The sequence below is a fragment of the Heteronotia binoei genome, chromosome 1 (genome assembly GCF_032191835.1).
Source record: "Heteronotia binoei isolate CCM8104 ecotype False Entrance Well chromosome 1, APGP_CSIRO_Hbin_v1, whole genome shotgun sequence".
Lineage (NCBI taxonomy): Eukaryota > Metazoa > Chordata > Lepidosauria > Squamata > Gekkonidae > Heteronotia > Heteronotia binoei.
The window spans coordinates 218,429,030-218,453,726 of NC_083223.1; the positions used below are offsets into that span (position 1 = coordinate 218,429,030).

The 24,697-nt window shown below is 42.7% G+C and overlaps 1 protein-coding gene across 1 annotated transcript in view; it reads right to left on the reverse strand.

Moving 5' to 3' along the window:
• The window catches only part of SRBD1 (S1 RNA binding domain 1), a 293,248-nt gene that overhangs the window by 262,813 nt on the left and 5,738 nt on the right, over positions 1-24,697 (reverse strand). The window contains exons 3-9 of the mRNA XM_060247694.1: positions 23,369-23,543; positions 16,942-17,283; positions 15,759-15,925; positions 14,992-15,109; positions 13,895-14,033; positions 7,972-8,068; positions 6,286-6,421 (exon numbers count right to left, since the gene is read on the reverse strand). Of these exons, the coding sequence (XP_060103677.1) occupies positions 6,286-6,421; positions 7,972-8,068; positions 13,895-14,033; positions 14,992-15,109; positions 15,759-15,925; positions 16,942-17,283; positions 23,369-23,543 (1,174 nt within the window). The remainder of the gene's footprint in view (positions 1-6,285; positions 6,422-7,971; positions 8,069-13,894; positions 14,034-14,991; positions 15,110-15,758; positions 15,926-16,941; positions 17,284-23,368; positions 23,544-24,697) is intronic.

Here is a 24,697-nt window from a genome sequence, read left to right on the forward strand (position 1 = left end):
CCTACTCTTAGAATTTCTTCTCTGAATCTTTTGGGGACCACCAGCTGTAAGCTTCAGACTTGGATTTTCTCCAGAGATACTCAGCTCCAAAGTCCACACACAAATCCAGAAGGTCAGGCAAAACAGATTTCTAATCATCATAGAGACAAAACAGCCTGGTTTAGCAAGGAATAATCAGGCTAATGAGCTTCAAGAAGAAGACTGCAAAGGTGATATGATCACCATCTTCAAGTACTTGAAGGGCTGTCATATAGAGCATGATGTGGAATTGTTTTCTGTGACCCCAGAAGGTAGGACCAGAACCAATGGGTTGAAATTAAATCAAAAGAGTTTCCAGCTCAACATTAGGAAGAACTTCCTGACCGTTAGAGAAGTTCCTCAGTGGAACAGGCTTTCTCAGGAGATGGTGGGCTCTCCTTCCTTGGAGGTTTTTAAACACAGGCTAGATGGCTATCTGAAAGTAATAAAGATCCTGTGAATTTAGGGGGAGGTATTTGTGAATTTCCTGCATTGTGCAGGGGGTTGGACTAGATGGCTCTGGAGGTCTCTTCCAACTCTATGATTCTATACCCCACCCTTCTCTCTGAATCAGAGACTCAGAGTGGCTTACAATCTCCTACATCTTCTCCCCCCACAACAGACACCCTGTGAGGTAGGTGGGGCTGAGAGTGCTCTCACAGCAGCTGCCCTTTCAAAGACAACTTCTGCGATAGCTATGGCTGACCCAAGGTCATTCCAGCAGCCGTAACTATTTATTCAAATGCTAATTTTTATCTCCTTTTCAAAGTGCAATCAACCTCTTGCTGCACCACAGATACGCACATCCTTAAACTGAGTCAGCCTCTTTATCAAGGCCAATATTGCATAGTCTGACACTACTGGCTCTCCAGGGTATCAGGTGGAGGTCCTTCTCATCACTGCTGCCTGATCCTTTTAACTGGAGAGGCCAAGGATTGAACCTGGGGAACTTTTGCAAAGCAGGTGCTTTACCATTGAGCCATGGCCCCAACAGCTATCCCACTCAACCAGTCATTTTATTAAACAGCCTCTACATCTGAGGTAACATCTTAAAACTGGTCTCAACAAAACTCTCCAATCCATTTTAGAAGTCACTCATTAAGACCCTGACCTGGATAGCCCAGACAAGCCTGATTTCGTCAGATCTCAGAAACTAAGTATGGTTAGTACTTAGATGGGAGACATCCTTGAAATACCCACTTGAGAGGACAAGGGCAGGTTCCATTCAGCCACCTCTCTGAATATCCTCCAGGCCCCCAGTAAGGATCAGTCACCAGAGGTTGACATGACCTCCAGGTGCAAACACACAATTTTTGAAAAAGTCACTCATTAAGAGTAAAAAAAATTGTTCACAAACTGTAGAAGAAGAAGATGATATTGGACTTATATCCCGCCCTCCACTCCGAAGAGTCTGAGCGGCTCACAAACTCCTTTACCTTCCTCCCCCACAACAAACACCTTGTGAGGTGGGTGGGGCCGGAGAGGGCTCTCACAGCAGCTGCCCTTTCAAGGACAACCTCTGCCAGAGCTATGGCTGACCCAAGGCCATGCTAGCAGGTGCAAGTGGAGGAGTGGGGAATCAAACCCAGTTCTCCCAGATAAGAGTCTGCACACTTAACCACTACACCAAACTGGCTCTCTTCACATCCTGTGAAGTATGAATTACAGTAAAAACCAAGCAAAACTTACTCAAATTCAAAAGGTGGGGAGTGCCCTGCCTCAGACAACGCATGCAGTGATAAAACTTTTCCCCTACTGACTTTTATCCTTACTGCTAAGCAATTAACAGGCTGCCCCCTCCCTCTCATCCAGTCCAGTTGTTAATCAAGATGACTCAGCTATGCTATGCTGGTCTCGGCAGAATGAAGGTCAATTATCTCTTCCTTACAGTGTGATAAAAAAATAACAGTGTGATAAAAAAATAACAGCCCACCTAGTCTGTACCGTAATGTGTTCAATATTTTGTAGTGGGTGTGGTAGTGACAAAACGTCTACAAGTGATTGGCTGAGCTGTCTTGATTTCAGAGAGGAGCACCAGGGCTGGCAACATGTCTCTGGGTCTCATTGAACTAACTTTCTGACCTCAGTTGACAAATATTAAGAAACATTGGCTGAACTGCTCTGATCCTGTAACGGCAGCTGAATGAACAGAAGGGCCAAAGAAGGACAGAACTGAAGAGCTATCTGACTCTCTTCTGTGGTCTGTGTCTGCTGGTTAACTGAAACCAGAGGGCCTAGTCTGAGTGACCCACCTCTGAAAGCAACATAGCTGCCTACAAAACAAAAGATTTCCTCAGTGCCAGCTCCCAAGCTATGCAAAGACATTCATCTAGCACTACACTTTCCTCAAGCAAAAAACTTTTCTGTGAAGTTTTTAAATGACATTCTCTCATATAACAACAAAGGTCATTTTATTGCTTAATTTAGAATTCACTTATCTTAATGTGTTCTTTTTAATCTTGGAAGTGTATTTAATTTTTTTGTCAGTCATTTTTCTGAAATGCAGTGAAGAAAAGCAGAATAAAAATATAGTACATAAATAAGGCGAAAGAAAGAAGAGAGAGCAAGGCCAGAGACACTGAAGATAGGAAAGGATGTTAGATGAAGAGGATTCAAAATTGGGAGACAGACTGGACAGAGGGATGTGAATGGGAGGGAGAGCTCTGGAGCTGCAGAAGAAAAGAAATGTCGAATTACATATAATGATATCAAATAACAAGGCCAACTTTCTCACTGCTAGTCAATAGTTTATGCATTTAGGGTGTAAAGGCTAGTTTCAAATCACAGTGCTTGTTCAAATAAGCACACAGCACAGGAAATCCATTTGAAAAGACTCCAGAGAGATGACCCCAGAGAGGTAAAATTCAAGGTTAGCTGTTTAAGGTGAAATCCTCACATGTCTTTTCACTGCTTAGCAGACTGTAAGACAAAGGAAAGCACAAATGGCCCACTGCGGGCAGGAGAGTGTCCTGAGCCCTTAACCATGGTCCAGCACACTGCACAGGTTCATTCACTCACCTTACTCATGCCTCCCTTCTGTTTACAGTGCTTGCCATGATGCAGAGTGGATCTGCTGAAGTTACAGCTAACATGGGTTATCCTCATAGTTTAAAGTCTACAAAGATTAGGTTGGGAAAGGAATGATTTCTGTACAGTTGTGGGGGCATTTTTCTTCTGATTTCCTCACTTTTGCAACAGCCCTCCTATACTATTTCCAGTCACCTAAAAGCATCATGAGAGGGGGGCATTTTGGGCTACAGAAAAGTCATGCTCCATTGATTCAATTCCTTCGGTCAGTAGAAATTTTTAGAGAGATCCAAACTTTTGGTTTAAAAAGCAAGGATGGTCTGGTAAAACTCTGGGACAGGTACTGTTCCGCCCAGCCCGGACGAGGACTACGCAAGGGGGACCCCCCGGCGCCTGCCAGCCACTCCCGGCCCCCGCCGCCGCCCCGAGAGCCTCCCACACCTTCCCAAGCCCCCGCGGCGGCCCCACCCCTCACCTGGGCTGACGGAGTGCCAACAGCCGCCCGAACGACGCCTCTCAGCCAACGCGCCCGTCTCCAGGTCCGAGGAGCCTGGCCAGAGCGAGACGTCGGGGAGCAGGAGGGAGAAGCTGACCCGAAGCGCTGGGCAGAGAGGAGGAGAGCCGCCTGACCCGTGGCGGCGAGAGACGCCACACCCCAGCACGCTGCAGAGGTCCGAGACGCCCGATGCACGCCCAGGCAGCCCAGCCCCGGCTCGCCCCTCCCGGGCGTCTGGGGCTTTGAAGGGGGGGGAAGAGCCAGAGAGGGGCAGAACCCAGGAAGGGGGAGGACTGAGACGGGGGGATAAAGGGAGGGAAGGAGGTCGGGGATGAAGCTGGCCGGTGCTTACTGAAGCTGCCTCGCGCGAGAGAGGGACAGGGGCCGCAGCACAGCCAGGAGGGGAACAGGGGCCTGCGGTGAAGTAACCTGGCTCCCACCCCTGTTTCTGAGACCTCCGGGGAACGCCCCAGAGTGCCCGGGAGGGGCGACGGCGGCGCCGGGAGACCGGGAGAGGTACCCAGAGCGTGACAGGTACATATTGCACTGTGGTTAACATCCAAAAGGGATGAGAATGAAAACTTGTGCAAGGGGCAGGGCTCATAGGGTACACCCCAACTCTTAATTATGGTTGCAAGACAGGGCACCATTACATCTGTGCTAAGTGTTTCGAGTCCAGAGCTGATCCATGGAATCCAGTAGAACTAATTTGGAAAAAGGTGCTTTCAGACTATAGAACGCTTTTTAAAAAACACTCATAACATTTTTAAAAACTACCTTTTTTACCTTGATACTATGAATATTTAGCACATACTAAGTGTACAGTTAAAGAAAACCTTACCGCCATCCTTTCAGGTCACCTTTAATGACAATTATCAGACTTTTCTCACTGCATCAGGCCAATTTCAACTGACGGGTTTAATGCTGAATGGCTCAGAGCATTCTCTGATCATGTGAATGTTCCCTGAGCCATTCAGCACAGCAGAGGTTGACACAAGACAAGAACTCTGAGGCTGGATTTAGAAAACTGTGAAACAGAATTGGGAAAACGAGGGCTCCTGGCATAACTCAAAGTGAAAGGAACCAGGGGGGGAGGGGCGGGGAAGGACAAATAATCATTACAGAACTCTCATTCTTCTCAGGAGGAAACTATGAAACATTTCCTTCTTCCTCAGCCTGACTCTGTACTAGAATATTGAGGCATGGACCCTTGTATCAACCAACAGGATGCTTGCTGCTGCAAATCTTTCTCTCAGATGAATGACCCCAATCCTGATGCCCAGTGCACAATTTTCCCCCTATGTACAAGGAAAATGGATACAGCTGGGCTTTTTGAAACACCTTTCTTTTCTATGTCACTCCTGTGCCTGGAGCACCACAAGAGATGGGCACCTCATTCACCTCAAACCCAGTCCTCACTAGGAAGCACTAGCTGGCCTGGTCTTCCCATTGTGCCACTGTCAAAACTACTCAAAGCAGGCATGACATCACATGAAGGAATGCACAGATGTAGTGGGTTGTACTGGGATTTGGGTTCAAATATCCACACAGTCACAGCAGCTCACCTAGTAGGTCAGGGCCATTTATAACCTCTCAGCTTAATTTACTGCACAGAACTGACATTCAGATAAACTGGCATCACGCTTGCCCACACCACCAAGAGAAAGCGACAAATACTTCAATGCAAGCCACTAGAGGTCTCCGCAATGAAGTAAATGACCTGGCTGTATTGTAGTAAACCCAGCAGCTTTGCCACAAAGAAGAGAGCCTAAGCGGAACCCTTCCACATGCTGCTCTCCGTTCTTGAAGAAACAGTCTTGGCCAAGTTGAACAAGACATAACAGAAAAAATCCCTGCTACTAGATATTCTCTTCTAGGGACATCACATTCAAATATACCTCCCAAATACAGATGCAGGATTCAGATGCAGGAAAAAGAAAAACTAATGACTTCTTGTCCTAGATATTGAGCAATTAAGACTTTTGCAGACAGCATGGAAGGATGCATGACAATCTTGTACCAGGTGCAACAGCAGGCTGGTGCATCAGAGCTTTGAATATGGATCAATGGAGAAGCCACTTGGCACATCCAACACAACAGCAAAGTGGTCACTGAAAGTGGTCAAATCAGGAATGGTGATGCACAATAGAACCCCTTCTTTTGAAAAAGAAAGCCAGTAAAAACAAACAACAGAAGACCATTACCATATTTATTTGTGTGTGCCTCTAGTTTTTCCTTTAAAAAACACAAACACAAAAGAGTTAGGTCTCTGAGGCTTTAAATGCAACACTGTGAAATCGTTCTAGGATTTAATATACAAAATAATCATTCTAGGATTTAATATACAAAATAATTTCAAACATTCTACTCTCACATGAATTGCTGTTATTATTATGGATGTGTGCCAAATACATGGTATTACTTTTAGGCAAGGATATAGTACCTGTAGAAATAAAAAAAGGTTGCGAACAGGCCTGGAGAAAATGTCTTGTCCATTTAATAGAGACTAAGTGTATGGAAAAAGGATAGCAGAAGTTTTTCATGGCATGAAGGTAAAAAAGATCATCTGCTAAATAACATTCTATTAAGCCTCTCTTCTAAGGACAAAACACATTTTTCCAGGCATTTGGCAACTCCAGAAACAACAGGGAAGGTTCCACACAAGCCTATGCTAGTTCCAGTGTAAACAAGTCAATTTCTCTTTTTTTTTAAAAAAAAACTTCTTATGTCATGTATAAACATACCTGGTGATGCTGAACGTTCTTTATATTGCAAGAAAAATTCTGGTATAGATGAAATTTGTTGATGTCTTTTTCGTTGGCTTTTTTGGAGGTCACTTTTGACAAAGATGACTGAATGCAAACATATCTTTTTTGGCATCTACAAACATAAAAAAGGGTGAATAGAAAGTATGTTTTCTCCGGTTCTAGGAAAAAAGCACAAAGGAAAAATGCCCAAAGAAAAAATCCCACTGACATAAATGCTCACAGGAAAAAAGCACCCATGGAAACATGCCCACATGGGAAAAAGCCCATAGTGAAAGTAGCCCACACAGAAAAAAGCCCCCATGGAAAAATATGTAAAGCACCACAGGTTTTTATAATTGTGGATAACCATTAATGATATTTTGTTGTTAAAGTCCAATTCAAGAAATATCTGGGAACTTTGGGGGTGGAGCCAGAAGCAAGGTTGTGACAAGCATAATTAAACTCCAAAGGGAGTTCTGGCCATCACATTGGGGGTTTTTCCGGTTACCGTTTTCTCCTATATTCTAGGAATCACTGCATTAGCCTTCAACTAGAAGCATATTTTTGTTGTTGTTGTTCTCGCTATTCTAACAACTGCATATTGTATTATAACATCACCACAAAAATTTAAAGAAATTAAAAGGCCTCCTTATATTAAAGCAGCATCGCAAGAAAAGGCCAGATAGTCTGTACTTGGACTTGCTTCCCAGCTGTGTCCATTCTTGGATCCAAGCAAGTTGTGCTGTGTTGTGCCTTTCCTACTCAACATCTCACCATGATAGACTCCAGTTACTGGACAGCCTACATGTTTTTAAAGTTGATATGAAGACTCCATACACAATTAATGCTTCCTAAGAACAAGCTTGTAAATTCAAACCCAGTATCTCCCTGTCTCTTTTTGAGCACATAAATGCAAGGGTAGCTCACAAAGGTATGGTCAAGCCTCTGACCCTGAGATTCTGACCCCTCCAGGGCAACTAGCTGGCCACTGTGTGAGATAGGACACTGGACTAGATGGACCACTGGTCTGATTCAGCATGCTCTTCATACATTTTTATTCCTCATTCTGTGCTCCCAACAGCCTTCTCATGCAGATGGCTGCCATCATGCTGAGAGTCTTGGAAGATCCAGAATTGTAGACAAGGGTATGGAGGGAGTTGCTGAATTCATCACAGGGAATCCTTTTTCAGTGGCAGCACCACAAGCATTGTAACACATACATGGCAAAAGGACACAGTATATGTGTCATATATAGAGAGAAAGAGGAAGTACACTCTCCTAAGAACAAGAAGTAGACTGGTTTGCCTCGAAGGCACTGAGAGAACATCTCTTCATAGTGGCCAAGAATGCAGAAGGTAAAAACCAGTAAAAAGAAAAGAAGCATTTTATATTCTATTAATTAACTCTTAGCTGAACAGTAAATCAAAAATCTGAAGGCAAATAAACTAATTGCACTACTCCTCACTCAAAGTAGTGAAATTAAAAGTGCTGATTTCAGGAGCTCACTCATCCTGCTAGGAGATTTATAAGACACGACCTCAACAAACAGCTGAGCTGCACTAACAGTCTCCTTGCATCAGTGCTTGGCAAAGCCCCCTTCAGCATGCACAGGAAAAAGAGACAAACGTTAATCCATAAGAGTTGCAAAACAAGAACATCATCAACTGCACCAAAGACACTTACAAGGCTCTGATGAAATCCAGTGTATCTTTATCTTTAGCAACCATGTCAGCCAAGATGTGTTGAACTCCAGATTTTACTTCCTCAATAGTAGAGAGCCCTCAAAGAAAATAAATGGACAACTGAATTCATTTGAGTTAAAACTTGTAAGGTTTTGCCCAGAATCTATAACAAGACTTCTTGAGTAAGTGTAAAATAAGCTTTTAATGAAGAATCAGGTAGCAAACACTTGTAGCAGGTGCACGAAAGACTGCTTGCCTTGACAAACTGACAATAAGTGAAAAATCCAGTCCAGATATAGGTTACAGGTTCATCCTTTCCTCTGCCTAACTCTCTCCAGCTTAAAAGTCTTTGAATTAATTCCCAGACCACAGTGTTACTCTTCTCCAAGGTCACATTCCAGCTTTGCAGACAGTTTCAGTTGGCACCTATCTTCCATTCCCAGGGAGACAAGATTAGGCCCTTGCTTCCTAAAATAAGTTGCACTCATTTATGGCTTTATATGTTACCACTCCTAGTAGTCTACATAAATCCATTAAAAATATAATGAATGTATTTAAAGGTTAGTAAATACTGACATTTTAAAGCAGGGATTAGTGCAGTCATGAATACATGTACATAAATGCATATACGAATACATAAAACAATGGAATAGCAGATATATGAATATGCTTGGGACAATTAGCCATTAATCAGCAATGACAATAATATTAGGAAAGTCAATAAGCTGTTACTGAACCACCAGCTTGAAACAAATCCCTGTAGGGACTTGTACCTGACAAAACTTATAACTCACCAACACAACCTCCATGAAACCCTCAGGGTAGCTGAAGTGTGGCTCACCAAAATTCATTACATTACAAAAGGTAATGGTCATCCAACAATAAACTCTTTACTACTTGCAGTTGTAGCCTAATTGAAAACAAGATGGAATCACAAGCCAATGTAGGGAGCACCAGGGGCTGGCAGGTCCATCAGTAGGCTCCAGATCTCAGAACTCAGCAGAATGGGAAGTGAAGACAGAAGAGCCATCCTATTTATCAGGTGTTTTTTATAGCAGGCCTATGGCAGGCCTATAGCAGGCCTAGCCAATAAAAAGCATCATGCTGCTGACCAATCGGCAGGAACCAATGTTATGCAGCCCTTTTTATCTTGGATTCGATATGTTTATAAAGTTGAGACAAAGGATCTGGGAGACCCTGGTTAGAATCCCCACTCTGGCAAGGAAGCTTGCTGGTTGACCTTGGGCCAGTCACAAATACTCAGCCTAACCTACCTCACTGAGTTGCGACGATAAAATGCAGGACAGAAGGATATACATTGCTTTGGGTTCACATTGGGGAAAAAGGAGGGGGGGGGAAATGAATAAAAAATACCCAGTTATTTCCCAACAGTTTGCAAAATTGGAGTCACTTAAATATAATGAATTTGCTAGGTATTTGAACCACACTTAACAAGTAGACATTTAGAACTTCCTTCAACAAAATATCCAATTCCATATCTTTAACATAAAAACCTCTAAAAATGAAACAGCAAACTGTTGCAGGAAGATTCTTATAAGGATCAAGGCATTTTATTGTCTAACATTGCCCCCTACAGATTAATCTATATGTACTGTAACAGATATGAAGTAAGATACACAAAAAATGTGATTTAACAAAATTAACTCAAATTTATTCAAATGCTAATTTTTATCTCCTTTTCAAAGTGCAATCAACCTCTTGCTGCACCACAGATACGCACATCCTTAAACTGAGTCAGCCTCTTTATCAAGGCCAATATTGCATAGTCTGACACTACTGGCTCTCCAGGGTATCAGGTGGAGGTCCTTCTCATCACTGCTGCCTGATCCTTTTAACTGGAGAGGCCAAGGATTGAACCTGGGGAACTTTTGCAAAGCAGGTGCTTTACCATTGAGCCATGGCCCCAACAGCTATCCCACTCAACCAGTCATTTTATTAAACAGCCTCTACATCTGAGGTAACATCTTAAAACTGGTCTCAACAAAACTCTCCAATCCATTTTAGAAGTCACTCATTAAGACCCTGACCTGGATAGCCCAGACAAGCCTGATTTCGTCAGATCTCAGAAACTAAGTATGGTTAGTACTTAGATGGGAGACATCCTTGAAATACCCACTTGAGAGGACAAGGGCAGGTTCCATTCAGCCACCTCTCTGAATATCCTCCAGGCCCCCAGTAAGGATCAGTCACCAGAGGTTGACATGACCTCCAGGTGCAAACATACAATTTTTGAAAAAGTCACTCATTAAGAGTAAAAAAAATTGTTCACAAACTGTAGAAGAAGAAGATGATATTGGACTTATATCCCGCCCTCCACTCCAAAGAGTCTGAGCGGCTCACAAACTCCTTTACCTTCCTCCCCCACAACAAACACCTTGTGAGGTGGGTGGGGCTGGAGAGGGCTCTCACAGCAGCTGCCCTTTCAAGGACAACCTCTGCCAGAGCTATGGCTGACCCAAGGCCATGCTAGCAGGTGCAAGTGGAGGAGTGGGGAATCAAACCCGGTTCTCCCAGATAAGAGTTTGCACACTTAACCATTACACCAAACTGGCTCTCCACACCAAACTGGCTCTCCCCTGTACCCCCCTACTAAGCATAGAATGGAGGACCCAACCTATTCTTACGAATTAGCCTAGAACTTATTTCATGTCATCACATGATTCAGCAGAAGCTCAAAGGAGCACAGCTCCTGAACCTTTCTGAGGGTTCCATCTCCTCCTCCCCACCTTGTCCATTGAATGGTAGGTGAAGCTGCATAACAATCCTTGGATGAGCTCCACCACCCATTTTTCTGCAAAGCGACCCCTGCTTATTATACTATTTTAAAAGTAACAAGTCATACACAACAGCTTTAAAACACCAGTCTATGCACAGACCCTGTGCAATCGTACAACCAAGCATTTTCTTATCAAAAAAGTGTTAAGAGCAGGTTTAGTTTCCCTGTTTCCTGTGCCCCCAAGTTAGGTTGCAAAATCAACTTGTCAGTTGATTTTTTAAAAGGAAAGTTCAAAGTAATTTGCTTCTGTTAAAGCCATTTCACTCCATGAAGCTGCCTTTTAAGTAGCAGATGGTTCCACTGCAATAGATTCAAAAGAGCTTAGTTTTGGCTGGAAGTTCCCACTTTTAATACAACAAACAAGCTTCCAGTTTTATGTCTGGAACAAGGTGAAAAGAGGAAGGCTGCCTCCAACAAGAGGCACAAGTAAGGGGTAACAAGTACGCAGGTGTAAGTAATAGAAGCATATGTGAACTAGCCACTGATAGGTTGATGACATCGAGCTCCATTTTCGCTTTACACTTGAACCAGCTGAATCAATAGATGTTTTGTACAGATGCCTAGAGGCAATTACATGCTAGATGAGGGACAATAAACAGAACTTCAATCCACATAAGACAGAGGGGATATTGGTCAGTTAGGTGTCTAATCAAGGATTAAGGTGTCACAGTGTGGAACCATGGATCAATGGTTAAATATTTGCTTCATATAAAAAACAGAACTCCCGTCTCAGGGATGTTAGTCCATCCCTTTGTATCACTGTCTTTTGCCAGTAGCTGAAGATTTTTTTGTTTCATCCAGTGTTCCCACCTTCCTGCCCTGTATTTTAATTTTGGGGTCTGTGTTTTTATATATGAATTATACTCTTGGTTTTATGATGTTTTATAATGTTCAGCTTTTAATTGTTAGTCCCCTTAGTGGCCTTGATTGGGCTGAAAGGCAGAATATAAATTCTGTAAATAAAAATAAATGTATACCATTCTAAGGCTCTCGAAGGAAGAACAGTATATACATCCAATAAAGTAAGCTACTGAATAAAGAACATGTATTATGAGTATTTGGCCTGAAGACTAAACCTTGATGCATTAAAGCACTGTTTCCCATTTGCAGGGTCGGGACCCGGTACCGGACAACGGAAGCCTCACTACTGGGTCACAAGAAAAGTCAAAGCTAGCCCCGCCCCCAGCAAAGCAAGACCTCTGCTCTGCTTCCTTCCTTCCACCATCTCTCTGTTGTGAAGAAAAACTAGCCTTGAAGACTGACACAGGCTGCAAAGCCTGAGCTCCATTTGGCTTCCTTCCTTCCCCCATCTCTGTGTTGTGCAGAGGGGAGCTGGGCTGTCTCTCCTTCCTTCTCCCCCTCTCCCAGTGTTTGAAAGAAAAGCTGGCATCCACTGGCACTTTAGATCCATGAAGTGGTCTTCAAAGTATGAGCTTTCATGTGCCTTGAAGTATGTTCTTTTGGGGAGATTTCCCCAGGAGGCCTGGGAGGCAAAGAAGGGGTGTGTGTTTTTTCAGCTAGGAGAGGTGGGGAGTGGGCATTTCAGTAGCTATTTTTTTTTTTTTAACAAACGACCCCTCGGCAGAATTGTTGCTGGCTGGGATAATCTGATGGTGAGTAAGGCTTTTTTCCCCTTTGTCCCCCCTTCTTTCTTTTTCCATCTGCAAGGGATGCTCTGTCTATATTCTTGGTACTGGGGGCAGGGGGGAAACAACAGTGGGAGGGCTTCTAATGCCCTGGCCCCACTGGCGGACAGTCTGGTGCTTTTTGGGGAAGAATTTTTTGGACTGGATGGTCCACTGGTCTGATCCAACATGACTTCTCTTATGTTCTTTCTTTCCATGTCTTTCTTTTCCTTTCTTTCCATTTCATTCTTTCCCTTTCTTTCCTTCCATTTTTACTGGATGCAACTTTTCTGTTCATCATACTGTTCTTGCAGACATAGGAGCTCTGCCAATTAAAAGTTGGCACCCCCAGTTGTAGTCAGCCAGCCTTTCTATGAGATTTCTGTGTGAGTGAGAGAGTGAGAGGTGTGGGGCAGGAAGAGATTATTGGAGATTACTGCTGTATATCTCAACAGCACTGGAAGTAATGGTACTATGAACTTGGCAGCATTTTACTGGTCCTGCTTTTAACAGCTATCTGACACCAAAATTAAACTCCTGCTATAGATATTTAAAAGGATGATAGATGTTCACTGGCTAAATATCTGCAAAACAGGTTGCTTTTAAAGGCATGGGGAAACACAGCCAGTAAAAAGCTGCAAGCCCCTCATAAATATCCTTTCTGAGATAACTGCAGAAAAGCTTGTATGAACTTTACATAACTTGAAATTAATTCATTAATTGCAGTACAATTCTCTGCTACCTTTTACAGCAATTTCCCAGTGTTTCAGTCAAGGAAAAGTATGACAAATAGCTGTCGAAAGATTTTCTTGAAACCAAGCAAGCTTGGTTGTAGCTGCTGAAGGAAGGGCCTACTAATGTGTCAGCATATTTTGAGGTACAGCAGGTGCCAGGGCCCAGTGTGAGTGGTACACAGCACTGGCATTCCTGATGGCAATGGCAACAGCGCTTCCAACTGCATACACTGGCCAGTGCTGTTGAGGAAGGGGTGTGTAGGTGGTGCAGGCAATTGAACATGGGCATTAGGAGTGCTTGCAAGCTGAAGAAGAACACACAAACAGATAGGTGCATGCAGGTGTGAGGGTGGAAAGAGAGGACCCTGGGAATGTATGAAAATGCTGCAGACCACTCACTTTCCACCCCCATTTTGGCTCAGCATGAGTTTCAGATAGATTTTTCTGAAAACAAAGTTATTTCAGAAGAAGAGGCAAGTTTGGGGGAGTGCCCTTGAAGTGACATCACAGGAAAAGGTGGAGTTTTGGTTTTGGTGGAGTTTTGGTTCAGTGTGCCCTGGAAGTGACATCACTTGGCCCTTGACCTAGAAGTGACACCGCAGGAAATGACATAATTCCTGTCTCCTGGCTCCACCCCCGAATGTTAGTGGGCCACAAAGGAGAAGTGTAAAAATAACAGGGCCACGGAAAAGAAAAGTTTGGGAAACCCTGCATTAAAGGACTATCTGAAAAACCAAGCCATACACACGGATTACCCTTGGAGCTTACCTTCCACATTGGACTTGACATAAGAAAACAGGTTGAGTTCTCTAGGATTTGCAAGGAGCAAGTTGGCTGCATGTTCTAATCCCAGCTGTCTGGCCCTCTGAGCCTTGGTGCCTTTACTTCCAGTTTTATATGGACCATACTAAGATAAAAACACATACACAAAATACATGAACAGAATGTAGTAAAGTAAAAAGCAGCGGAGAATGACAAATTGGCATGTATCCTACTGAATGCCAATAAAGGTATCTGAACCAAAAATGTATTCTACTGTTCCACTGAGCAAAGCTTCCAGCCCAAGGGGCCTTCCTCTAGCTTGAGGCTGTTCCTTTTAAGCTGGAAGGAGACTCTTTAGCATGAAGAAACTACCTGCCTACCTGTAACTTATGACTGGATACATGGCAACATTCTAGACTTTGTCACCTCCAATCTTTTTTGCAGTACTTTACTTTTTCACAGAGAGATAATATTTACACAGAGCCTAAAAAGAATGCTGGGTGATATTTTTTACACTACACTAATATGTTAAAGGCACACTAAAATACTTCATTTCTGCCTGCACTGCAGCAAGCAGTTGCTGAAGTCATGACCATTGCTATGTGGTGCCAGGCAGGAAGGTGCCTAGGAGAACTGCCACCACTGCTACCAGGGGGGGGGGGGGAGCTACCAGGTGGGAGAGTTGCCGCTGCTGCCATTGCTGGGGAAGATCAAGAGTTACTGTCGTCATTGCTGTGAGCATGAAGCTGCTGGGCAGGTGCTGCTGTTGCTGTGCATGGAAGGAAGTTGCAGAGCTGGGGGGGGGGGCAAAAGTTGAGTAAGCGAGCAGGGTAGGTTGCTAATGAAGTTGTATGGCAGCAGAAACTGCTCCCAGTCAAAAAAGATGTCCACCATGCAACCTGTTAGCCAGAAGCAATGGCACACCCTCCCTCCCTATACTGTTCTTCCCCACCTCTGCCAATATTTTAGAAGTCCTTCAAAATGCATAGGAACTCCATGACAAATATACAGGAATTCAGCAGACAAACCAATGTAGAAAGGAAAGGAGATGGTTGAAATAGAACTAGAAGCACTTTGTATATGTGCTTTAAAAGAATACTAACCACATGATCCAGCTCCTCCAAGGTTTTGCAGTTTAACAAAGCAGTTAAGAGATCTTCTGACAGCTTTCCTTCTTTCTTAAGTTTCTGTATTGTGCCATGGACCTTTTTGACAACAGTTCTAAAATAAAAGGGAAAGGTTGGTTAAGATATTTATTAAATTATAATACAACCAATGTTCCCTCTAAGCTGCAGGGTCTTGTGAGCAAAAATTCTACTTTGTGAGCGACTGGCATTAAAGCTGTGAGCTACTGCATAAATTAGTGTGCTCTGGGGTCATCTTTCCTGAGCTAAGACAAAAATGTGTGAGCTGGAGGCTAAAAACCTGTGAGCTAGTTCACGCTAACTCAGCTTAGAGGGAACACTGAATACAGCTCCACTACTCCTCTCTGTATGCAAAAACAGGTAGAGTTAGCAATGGTGGCACCCTGAAAATTAACAAAATATACTACAGAATACTTGATTGTGAGGCTGATGCAAAGAGGGTATCAACTGATAGAAATATGTATACAAAAACATACAAACAGAAGAAAACCCTGCAAGAGAGTTATTACTAAGAGACATCACGGGAAACGTCTAAGGCAAAGGCATCTTAACATCAGATTGCAGACTAGATGAAAGCAGACACAGGTAAAAGGGTATGATTTTTTTGTAAGACAACACACATTAGGGGGAAATCCTAATTTTTCTATACATGAAAGATGACAGTGATGATTAAGTTGTTGACTTTGCATCAACTTTCCCATTCCTGCCTCCACCCCACCACATACTGTAGTTCCTCCAACGTTTGTTGCACCTCTCGCAACGCATCGGCTTCCAGATTGTTGATGAGCTCTTTTCGGTACCGGGCAATAAAAGGAATAGTATTATCATCTTTGAAGAGACGGATTATGTTTGCGCACACCCATTCTTCTATACCAGTCCTTTGTGACAAGACCTGCAACAACAACCAAAGTCCTTGCAAACAGTGATGTTCCAGAAGACAGAATGTTTAAAACTATAAATGTGTTCTCTAGCACTGCCTAAGTTTAATTAAAGAGTGCACATGGTGCAAAGACACCGAGTGAGCTTTGTGGCTGAATGGAATTTAGACTCAGGCCTCCCCAGTTCTATGCTGACAGCACACCAAACTGGCTCAACTTGATCACGTGTGTTGTTATAGTAAGTCATGATACTGATAGCAAGATAGCTGCATACCCTGAGCTGTGGACTGAGATCCAGAAAACAAAGATGAAAGAGCCAACTCAGCTAGGTAACACAAGCAGTTCCCTTCAGACTTAGGTCTTTGCCTGTGAGGGTTATAACCAAGAAACACTATAGGAATAATTACATGTATATGAAATAATAATTAGCAGTTTTGATTACTTCTAATCCATCTTAAATTCAGGCAATACAAATTCATATAGAAACAGTTTCTCCCCCAATATTATGTCAGCTTATAAAATGGCAGAAGGCCTTCAGCTGTCTCAGTAGAGATTACAAGCTGTTATTTGTTATTTTCCCACAAAACACAAAAGGAATTTTTAAAAAAATGTAATTCTCTCTACTTTTCCTTCAGAATGGGAGCAGCCAGAACACTCACAAGACTGAGGGGGAATGCTCTCTCCAAAGAGAAACAGAGATGTGATAAACAAACAAAGCTACCTACAACAAAGCATGGGATGAGATATCTCAGGTAAATTAGGTGGGGCCTATGCTGAAGGTTTTTTTAAAAAAAAAACCTGAGCAATTCAGAAATCTCAAAGTCAGTGGCAAGCATTCATATTTACTATTAAGAATAAAATAGAAGGAATCAAAGTAAAATAACCAAACAACAAAAAATTATGAATCAACTTAAGCCAAGACTACAAGAAACATCACTCTTTTTGCAGTATATCCCTGAACATGGAACGTTATCATCTCAGTACAGTAAGTTCAAACAGCTAAAGCACTCAGTTGGAACAGATCCTGTACCTGCACTATATTCCAATTCATTTTCTGGTCTTCATTCACTGCAGAGCATGCAGCATGTTTTACACGATTTCCCTGAGAATGCATCGATGATTTTAACTTTTTTAAAGGAGGTTCATCAAATGTAAAGTCTTCTTCAGACTCTTCCATCTTCAGTTTCTCTTTAGATACAGCACTTGTGGAGGGTTCTTCAGCATTATCCAGGCCACATTCAGGATGCTCTAAACCAAGATTCTTCAATGGAAGTATGGTAGGCTTTTTATCTGGACTTCTCAGATTTGTCTCTTCTTTAAATTGTGCCCCTCCTTCCTTCCCTCCAGGAACAGGAACAGGTAAAGATGTGTCCTGACCAAGTCACCAACAGAACAAGCATTGACAAAAGAAAAGATTAATTCTGAAACACTGTGGACTAGTTAAATGATGCAAAGTTCACCTTTAAATACAAATATATTACTTATACATGAAAATTATATTAATTATTATACAGTTCAAGGTTAGCTTTAAAAATATGAAACAAGATTTTATCCTGAAAATTCTGGATGCAGTTTTTTAGGGGATTGTTTGTAAGGAAAATAAAGATAAGACCTTTGGTTCTGTGGTAAACTCCTCTGATGGAAGGGAGATTTCTATCACCAGAACAAGACTTCCTCACTGTATGAGAGAGGAGTCACAAGATCTGCAGGTTCACCAACTTTCATTAGCAAAAATCTTCTGCAGGATCTAACCCAATATGTGGCTCAGGCTATGTCATGTCACAGTTCAACTTGACATCTACACCTGGAAAAGTTTTAGAACAAATCATCAAACAGTCAGTCCTGGAACATTTAGAAAGAATGGATGTGATTACTAAGAGTCAGCATGGGTTTCTCAAGAACAAGTCATGTCAGACTAACCTGATCTCTTTTTTTGAGAAAGTGAATACCTTGCTGGATCGGGGGAATGCTGTAGATGTCATTTATCTTGATTTCAGTAAGACTTTTGATAAGGTTCCACATACTATCCTTGTTGACAAGTTGGTAAAATGTGGTTTGGATCCTGTTACCATTAGGTGGATCTGTAACTGGTTGACAGATCGCACCCAAAGAGTGCTTGTGAATGGTTCCTCATCCTCTTGGAGAGAAGTGACAAGTGGAGTGCCTCAGGGATCTGTCCTGGGACCTGTTTTGTTCATCATCTTTATCAATGATTTGGATGAAGGAATAGAGGGAATGCTTATTAAATTTGCAGATGATACTAAATTGGGAGGGGTTGCAAACACAGAAGAAGACAGAAACAGGATACAGGATGACCCTGACAGGCTGGAAAACTGGGCTAAAACTAATACAATGAATTTTAACAGGGATAAATGTAAAGTTCTGCATTTAGGTAGGAAAAATCCAATCCATGGTTATAGAATGGGGGAGACTTGTCTTAGCAGTAGTATGTGCGAAAAAGTTCTAGGGGTCTTAGTGGATCATACACTGAACATGAGTCAACAGTATGATGCGGTGGCTAAAAAGGCAAATGCAATTTTGGGCTGTATCAACAGAAGTATACTCCAGATCACGTGATATGATGGTATTGCTTTACTCTGCTCTGATAAGACCTCATCTGGATTATTGTGTTCAGTTTTGGGCATCACATTTTAAGAAGGATATAGACAAGCTGGAACAGGTCCAGAGGAGGGCGACGAAGATGGTGAGAGGTCTGGAGACCAAGTCCTATGAGGAAAAGTTGAAGGAGCTGGGATGTTTAGCCTGGAGAGGAGGCGGCTGAGAGAGGATATGATCACCATCTTCAAGTACTTGAAGGGCTGTCATATAGAGGATTGTGTGGAATTGTTTTCTGTGGCCCCAGAAGGTAGGACCAGAACCAATGGGTTGAAATTAAATCAAAAGAGTTTCCAGCTCAACATCAGGAAGAACCTCCTGACAGTTAGAGCGATTCCTCAATGGAACAGGCTTTCTTGGGAGGTGGTGGGCTCTCCTTCCTTGGAGGTTTTTAAACAGAGGCTAGATGGCCATCTGACAGCAATGAAGATCCTGTGAATTTAGGAGGAGGTGTTTGCGAGTTTCCTGCATTGTGCAGGGGGTTGAACTAGATGACCCTAGAGGTCCCTTCCAACTCTATGATTCTGTGGAAGCTCAGAAAAAGTATTGTATGTGAGGGCAGATGCTGAATACAGCCTAAGATGCTGAATACAGTCTAAGAATCTCAGTATTTCTTAAAAGGGAATTCCTATCATGGAATCTGGAAAATTACCACTGAAATGGCAGTGACTGCCAAAATCGCAGAGGCAAGAAAGGGATTGAATAAGATCTTTAGTTGTGGGAATCAGTAGGAAAACCAGAATAAATTATACCTGTGAAAGTAATTACGTACATTTTGAAGAACTGAGCTTTACTTAGCACAAATCCATATAATTTTTATTTCCCAGGTACAGAATTTTAAATTATAGACATATAACTCACAAGCCAGATCAAGTCAGTTTAAGGCTCACACAAAAAGCCACAAACACACACACTGGGAACTGTTTTGATACTAATTACTGGGCTCAGGCACTTACCTGAGATAGCACATAAGGCACTGCAGACATCAATGGTGCCCATGAACAACCACGGAAGACTACAAAGATCATATGCTTCCTGAAATAAGCACAGTTCCTTCTAGAGTACAAATTTTCTCCACTGGGCTTAAATGCAGTTACCTGATATATTGACAGTGGTGTTAACTAGACATGAGGCTACCACACAGCTAATCATATCAAAAGACACAAGGAACATTTTAATTGGATGTTAGAGCCACGTGGAAGGAGTGTCAGGAAAACAGTGAACCTAATCAAGGGCTTAAGGAACACATAATTCAAAGATGTGGTTTAACGGCCAATCACATTTATATATATTTATAAATGTAATTATTAAAAATAGTATACTGATGTCATGATTAAAGGCCACAAGAATACACTAATATGATACATATATCAATTGAGTGAATTTATGGGGGAAATAATCTTGAAAGTGGTTCTATTTTTTAAGAACAAAATTAGTTATTTAATGAAATTAGTTAAAGGTTGTGAGCCCAAATAAGTAAGACAGCTGGGTGACTGTTAAAGATATTTGTAACAGGAAGAAATCTCTTGAAAACATGACAGCTTAAGAATTAAACATCAGCTTTCCTTGAGCTCACAACATAAGTACCTGGGTGGCAATATAATGCATAGGTAAAGCTCTGTTTTTTACATAAATGTGTATTGCACACACACATACAGAACTAAGTACTAATACTTTTATGGCTTATGAAATTAGTCAATTTATTTTATGTATAACATTTATTATACATAACAATATAAAGCACATCATAAAACCTTATTATAAATCATTATAAAAAACATTACATACCAGCACTTTGGACCAACTTAGAGATGCCTTAGAAATCGACCACAAAAATCCTTCCCCACACAAACATCTGCTGCCTGTCCTCATCCCATACTCACCCCCCATCCTCCACAGTGCAACTCAAAAAGCTATTACTTCAGAAGTGGTAGCAAATTTTTGAGCTGAATGCCAGTCGCCTCCTCTCCATCTGGAAGCAGAAGGGCGCAAGCAAGGTACCTTGATGGTATGAAAACCACAAAGCTCCCTCAAGCCTCATCTGGGTTTTTTTTTAACAAAAAACTGTTCAGAGCGCATATGCGCATGAGGACGAGCACGTGTGCATGTGCATCACATACGTACGACCACTAAAAATGTTTTTTGGGGAAACCAACTGAGTAATAGGAATGGTGCAAGACAGCCATCTGATTGTGTCTGTGTCGCCCCGTGGACAGGATGGGGATGGCTTGCAGATGAGTGTGTGGATGCTTTGGGACAGCTCCTTTTGAGCCGGTCCAATTTGGAACACCTCCAATCCACCTCACATTGCCCATCTGTTATCAGCCAATAAAACAACTGTTGTAAAACCCATAAAAGTTAACGGTTTAAAAACTCCAAATAGGACTGCCGATAAAAAAAGCTACCGTATTTGCCGGCGTATAAGGCGACTTTTTTGGCCTGAAAAACATGCCTTCAAGTGGGGGGGTCGTCTTATACGCCCAGTCGTTTTATACGCCGGCAAATATCTGCCCAAGTGTGCTTGCGCATGAAAACTTGGGCGCAGAATCAAACTTCCTTGGTCTTAAAGGTGCCACCAGCCTCGCCTGCTGCTCTTGAGCCAGTCTGTGCTGAATCTCCTCCAGGAACACTGACTTTTGAGCAAGCATGCTCACCACCGGCCTCTTTTAACCCCGCACTTCACCATTTAGTTTATTGGAGGTGAGGATAAGGAAGAGAGAAAACTCCACGGCGGGCGGGAGGGGAGTGGCGGCCGTTGCCCTCTCCAGGCGTTCCTCGCGGGGCGGCGGCCCCTTTAAGAGCCGGGCTGGGCTCTCCTGGAGCGGCCGCGAGGAAACCAACCCGCCCTGTTTGGCCCTTCTCAGCACCTTCTCAGCACCTCACCTCTGGTCGCTGCACCTCAAAAAGGATATTATATCATTGGAGAAAGTCCAGAGAAGGGCAACTAGAATGATTAAAGGGATGGAGCACTTTCCCTATGAAGAAAGGTTGAAACGCTTGGGGCTCTTTAGCTTGGAGAAACGTCGACTGCGGGGTGACATGATAGAGGTTTACAAGATAATGCATGGGATGGAGAAAGTAGAGAAAGAAGTACTTTTCTCCCTTTCTCACAATACAAGAACTCGTGGGCATTCGATGAAATTGCTGAGCAGAAAGGTTAAAACGGATAAAAGGAAGTACTTCTTCACCCAAAGGGTGATTAACATGTGGAATTCACTGCCACAGGAGGTGGTGGCGGCCACAAGTATAGCCACCTTCAAGAGGGGTTTAGATAAAAATATGGAGCACAGGTCCATCAGTGGCTATTTGCCACAGTGTATGTGTATATAAAATTTTTTGCCACTGTGTGACACAGAGTGTTGGACTTGATGGGCCGTTGGCCTGATCCAACATGGCTTCTCTTATGTTCTTATGGGAGGTTATTCCATAATTGTGCAGCAGCCACGGAAAAAGTCCTCTCTGTTGTACATGCCAAACAAGTGTTGTCAATCAGTGGGAAAGTCAGGAGGGCATCTCTCAGTGATCTTAATTCCAGAGCAGGAACATATGGAGAAGACGCAGCTGATGTACCAGCTGGAGTTGGGCAACACAGTCCAAGCCACAGAAGTCACCTGGTTTACTAATGTGGCCACTGTGTTAAGCAGCACTCCCAAGCTGCAAACCTGGCTTTTCAAGGGGATCATAACTCTATTCAAGATACGCGAGATCCCCAGTCCCATGTCTGCCTTTCTACTACTTGTGTGTGTGTAAACACTCATAAATGTAAAATGGATGCACAATGTATTGGGAAGCTAAATAGAAGGCTATGACTTCTCAAGTGCAACCTTTATCTAGATTATCTTCACAAAGGGCCACTGGCAAAACCATACTTGAATCCAGTATCCTGAATTAAGAAAGAACCTGGGTGAGCCCTAACATGCAATAGTTAAGTAATAAGAAGCATGTGCTAGCCCACTCCAGCAGATTTAGACTTCCCTGTTATGTCTGACATTGTCTCACTGAGATTCCTAGACATACTAAATGACTGTGCACTAAAACAGTGGATCACAGAGCCAGCCCGAGTTGGGTTGTGCTCTTGGACTTGGTATTGAGCAGGTGCTGAATTATTCAATTATACATTTTGCAATGGAAATTCATTTCATGCACAGAAGGAAATTGCAATCAATTGCTTGTGTGAAGCTGTGTGTGCACACTCTCATTCATAAGTGTGCAGAGGGAGGTGCTGTAGAATCTTTTTCACTAGAGGTATAGAGCATCTACAGAACTTTTTTGCGGGAGGGTTTGCCATCAAATTACAGGTGACTTATGGTGACCCAATGGGGTTTTCAAGGCATCAGATGTTCAGAGGTGGCTTGCCACTGCCTGCCTGTGTGTCTCGCCCCTGGACTTCATTGGTGGTCTCCCATCCAAACAGTCCTACCTGATTTTCACCACCCTGAAGAACTTAGTGTCATCTGCAAACTTAGTCACTTCACTGCTTACTCCCAGCTCCAAATCACTAATGAACTGGACCTAATAAAAAGCAATGGACCTAGTACCAAGCCCTGTGGTACCCCACTGCTTACCACCCTCCACTGAGAAAATTGCCCATTTATACCCACTCTCTGTTTCCTATTAAATAACCAGTTTTTGATCCACGAGAGAACCTGTCCACTTATCTCATAACTGCTGAGTTTACTTAGGTACCTTTGATGAGGAATTTGGAAGATGGAGTTACACAGGCTATAAACCCTGAATACTGATATATCCATGGTGGGCAACAATGTTTCATCCAATAGATATGTCAACCATTATATTCAAGGCTTTGGAAAGCAGATCGCTTTCTTCATTATACTACTTACTGGCTCCTCTTTCACCACTACTTTCTTGGTCCTTTTGCGAGGCACAGCAGTCTTCTTCTGGGTTACAGCTGCCTTTTTTGCTCTGGGCTCTTTTGTTTTTGGGACCCTGGCCCTTTTTGTAGCTTTCTTTTTGGGCTCCCACTCCTCTTCATACATCTCCTCCTCTTCCGATGATCTGAAAAAATAAGAGAGAAACTTTTAAAGTGGAGTTATAAATGATACAGGTGTTAACTTAAAAAAAAAGGTGAAGTAGGAAACATACAAACCATGCAGGAATACAAGGTCAATGAAATCACAGCTCAGAATGGATAGCAAAATGCTTATAATGGGCACCACAGTTTTTTATATTGTGGCACCAGCACTGAAAATGGTGGCGAGACCCAAGTGCACTGGTAGCTTGAACAAACTGTAGCCTGCAAGCCAAATGCTGTGGCCTATCATGTGCTTACCTGTCCTGATATTATTACACCCAGCATCTGGTTAGTCATCATACTTAATGCTTGGTGGATCACAAGTTATGCAAGCCTGCCCTAGACAGTCATCAGAGTCCAAACCCTCTTGGGAATATTCAGGACACAAATATTTAACAAGTAGATGTGACATCACCCCTTGGGTCAGTGACAACTCATTGTTGGCACAAGGGACTACCTTTACCTTTTTTTTAACTTCAGAACAGCCAGGCCACATCTTCTTTTGCACCTTTTGCTTCCCCATTGTTTTACTGAACAGACAGCATAAGGAAGTGTCCAGTGAGATTTAAAAGCATTCACCCTGATCTTTAAATACGAATTGTACCCAAAAAAACACTCCCTAACAGTTGCTTTGTATTTTCTTCTCTACAGATTGTTAATGTTTTTACAAAGCTGAACTGCAAGAGTTTTACAGTTTTATCCTTTAGCCACTAGATGCTCCTATGCACTGATGTTCCATTTATCTACAGTATTTGGAAGTCCATACTGCTCTCTGTGATTGGTGACTATTACTATTTAACACAGCATACACATATACATCTCCCTGAGGTTTTCAAGAGTTGAAGTAAAATGTGAGTGGTTAGATACACGATCAGGAGTTCCAAGAATTCAAGGCCTAGTCTGATGGTGGTTTATAAGTTATGCAGTTTAGTGTAGTGGTTGAGCATGCGAACTCTTATCTGGGAGGATGGGGTTTGATTCTGCACTCCTCCACTTGCAGCTGCTGGAATGGCTTTTGGTTAGCCATAGCTATCTCAGAGCTGTCCTTGATAGGTCAACTTCTATGAGAGCTCTTTATCAGCCCCACCCACCTCACAGGGAATCTGTTGTGGGGGAGGAAGATAAAGGAGATTGTGAG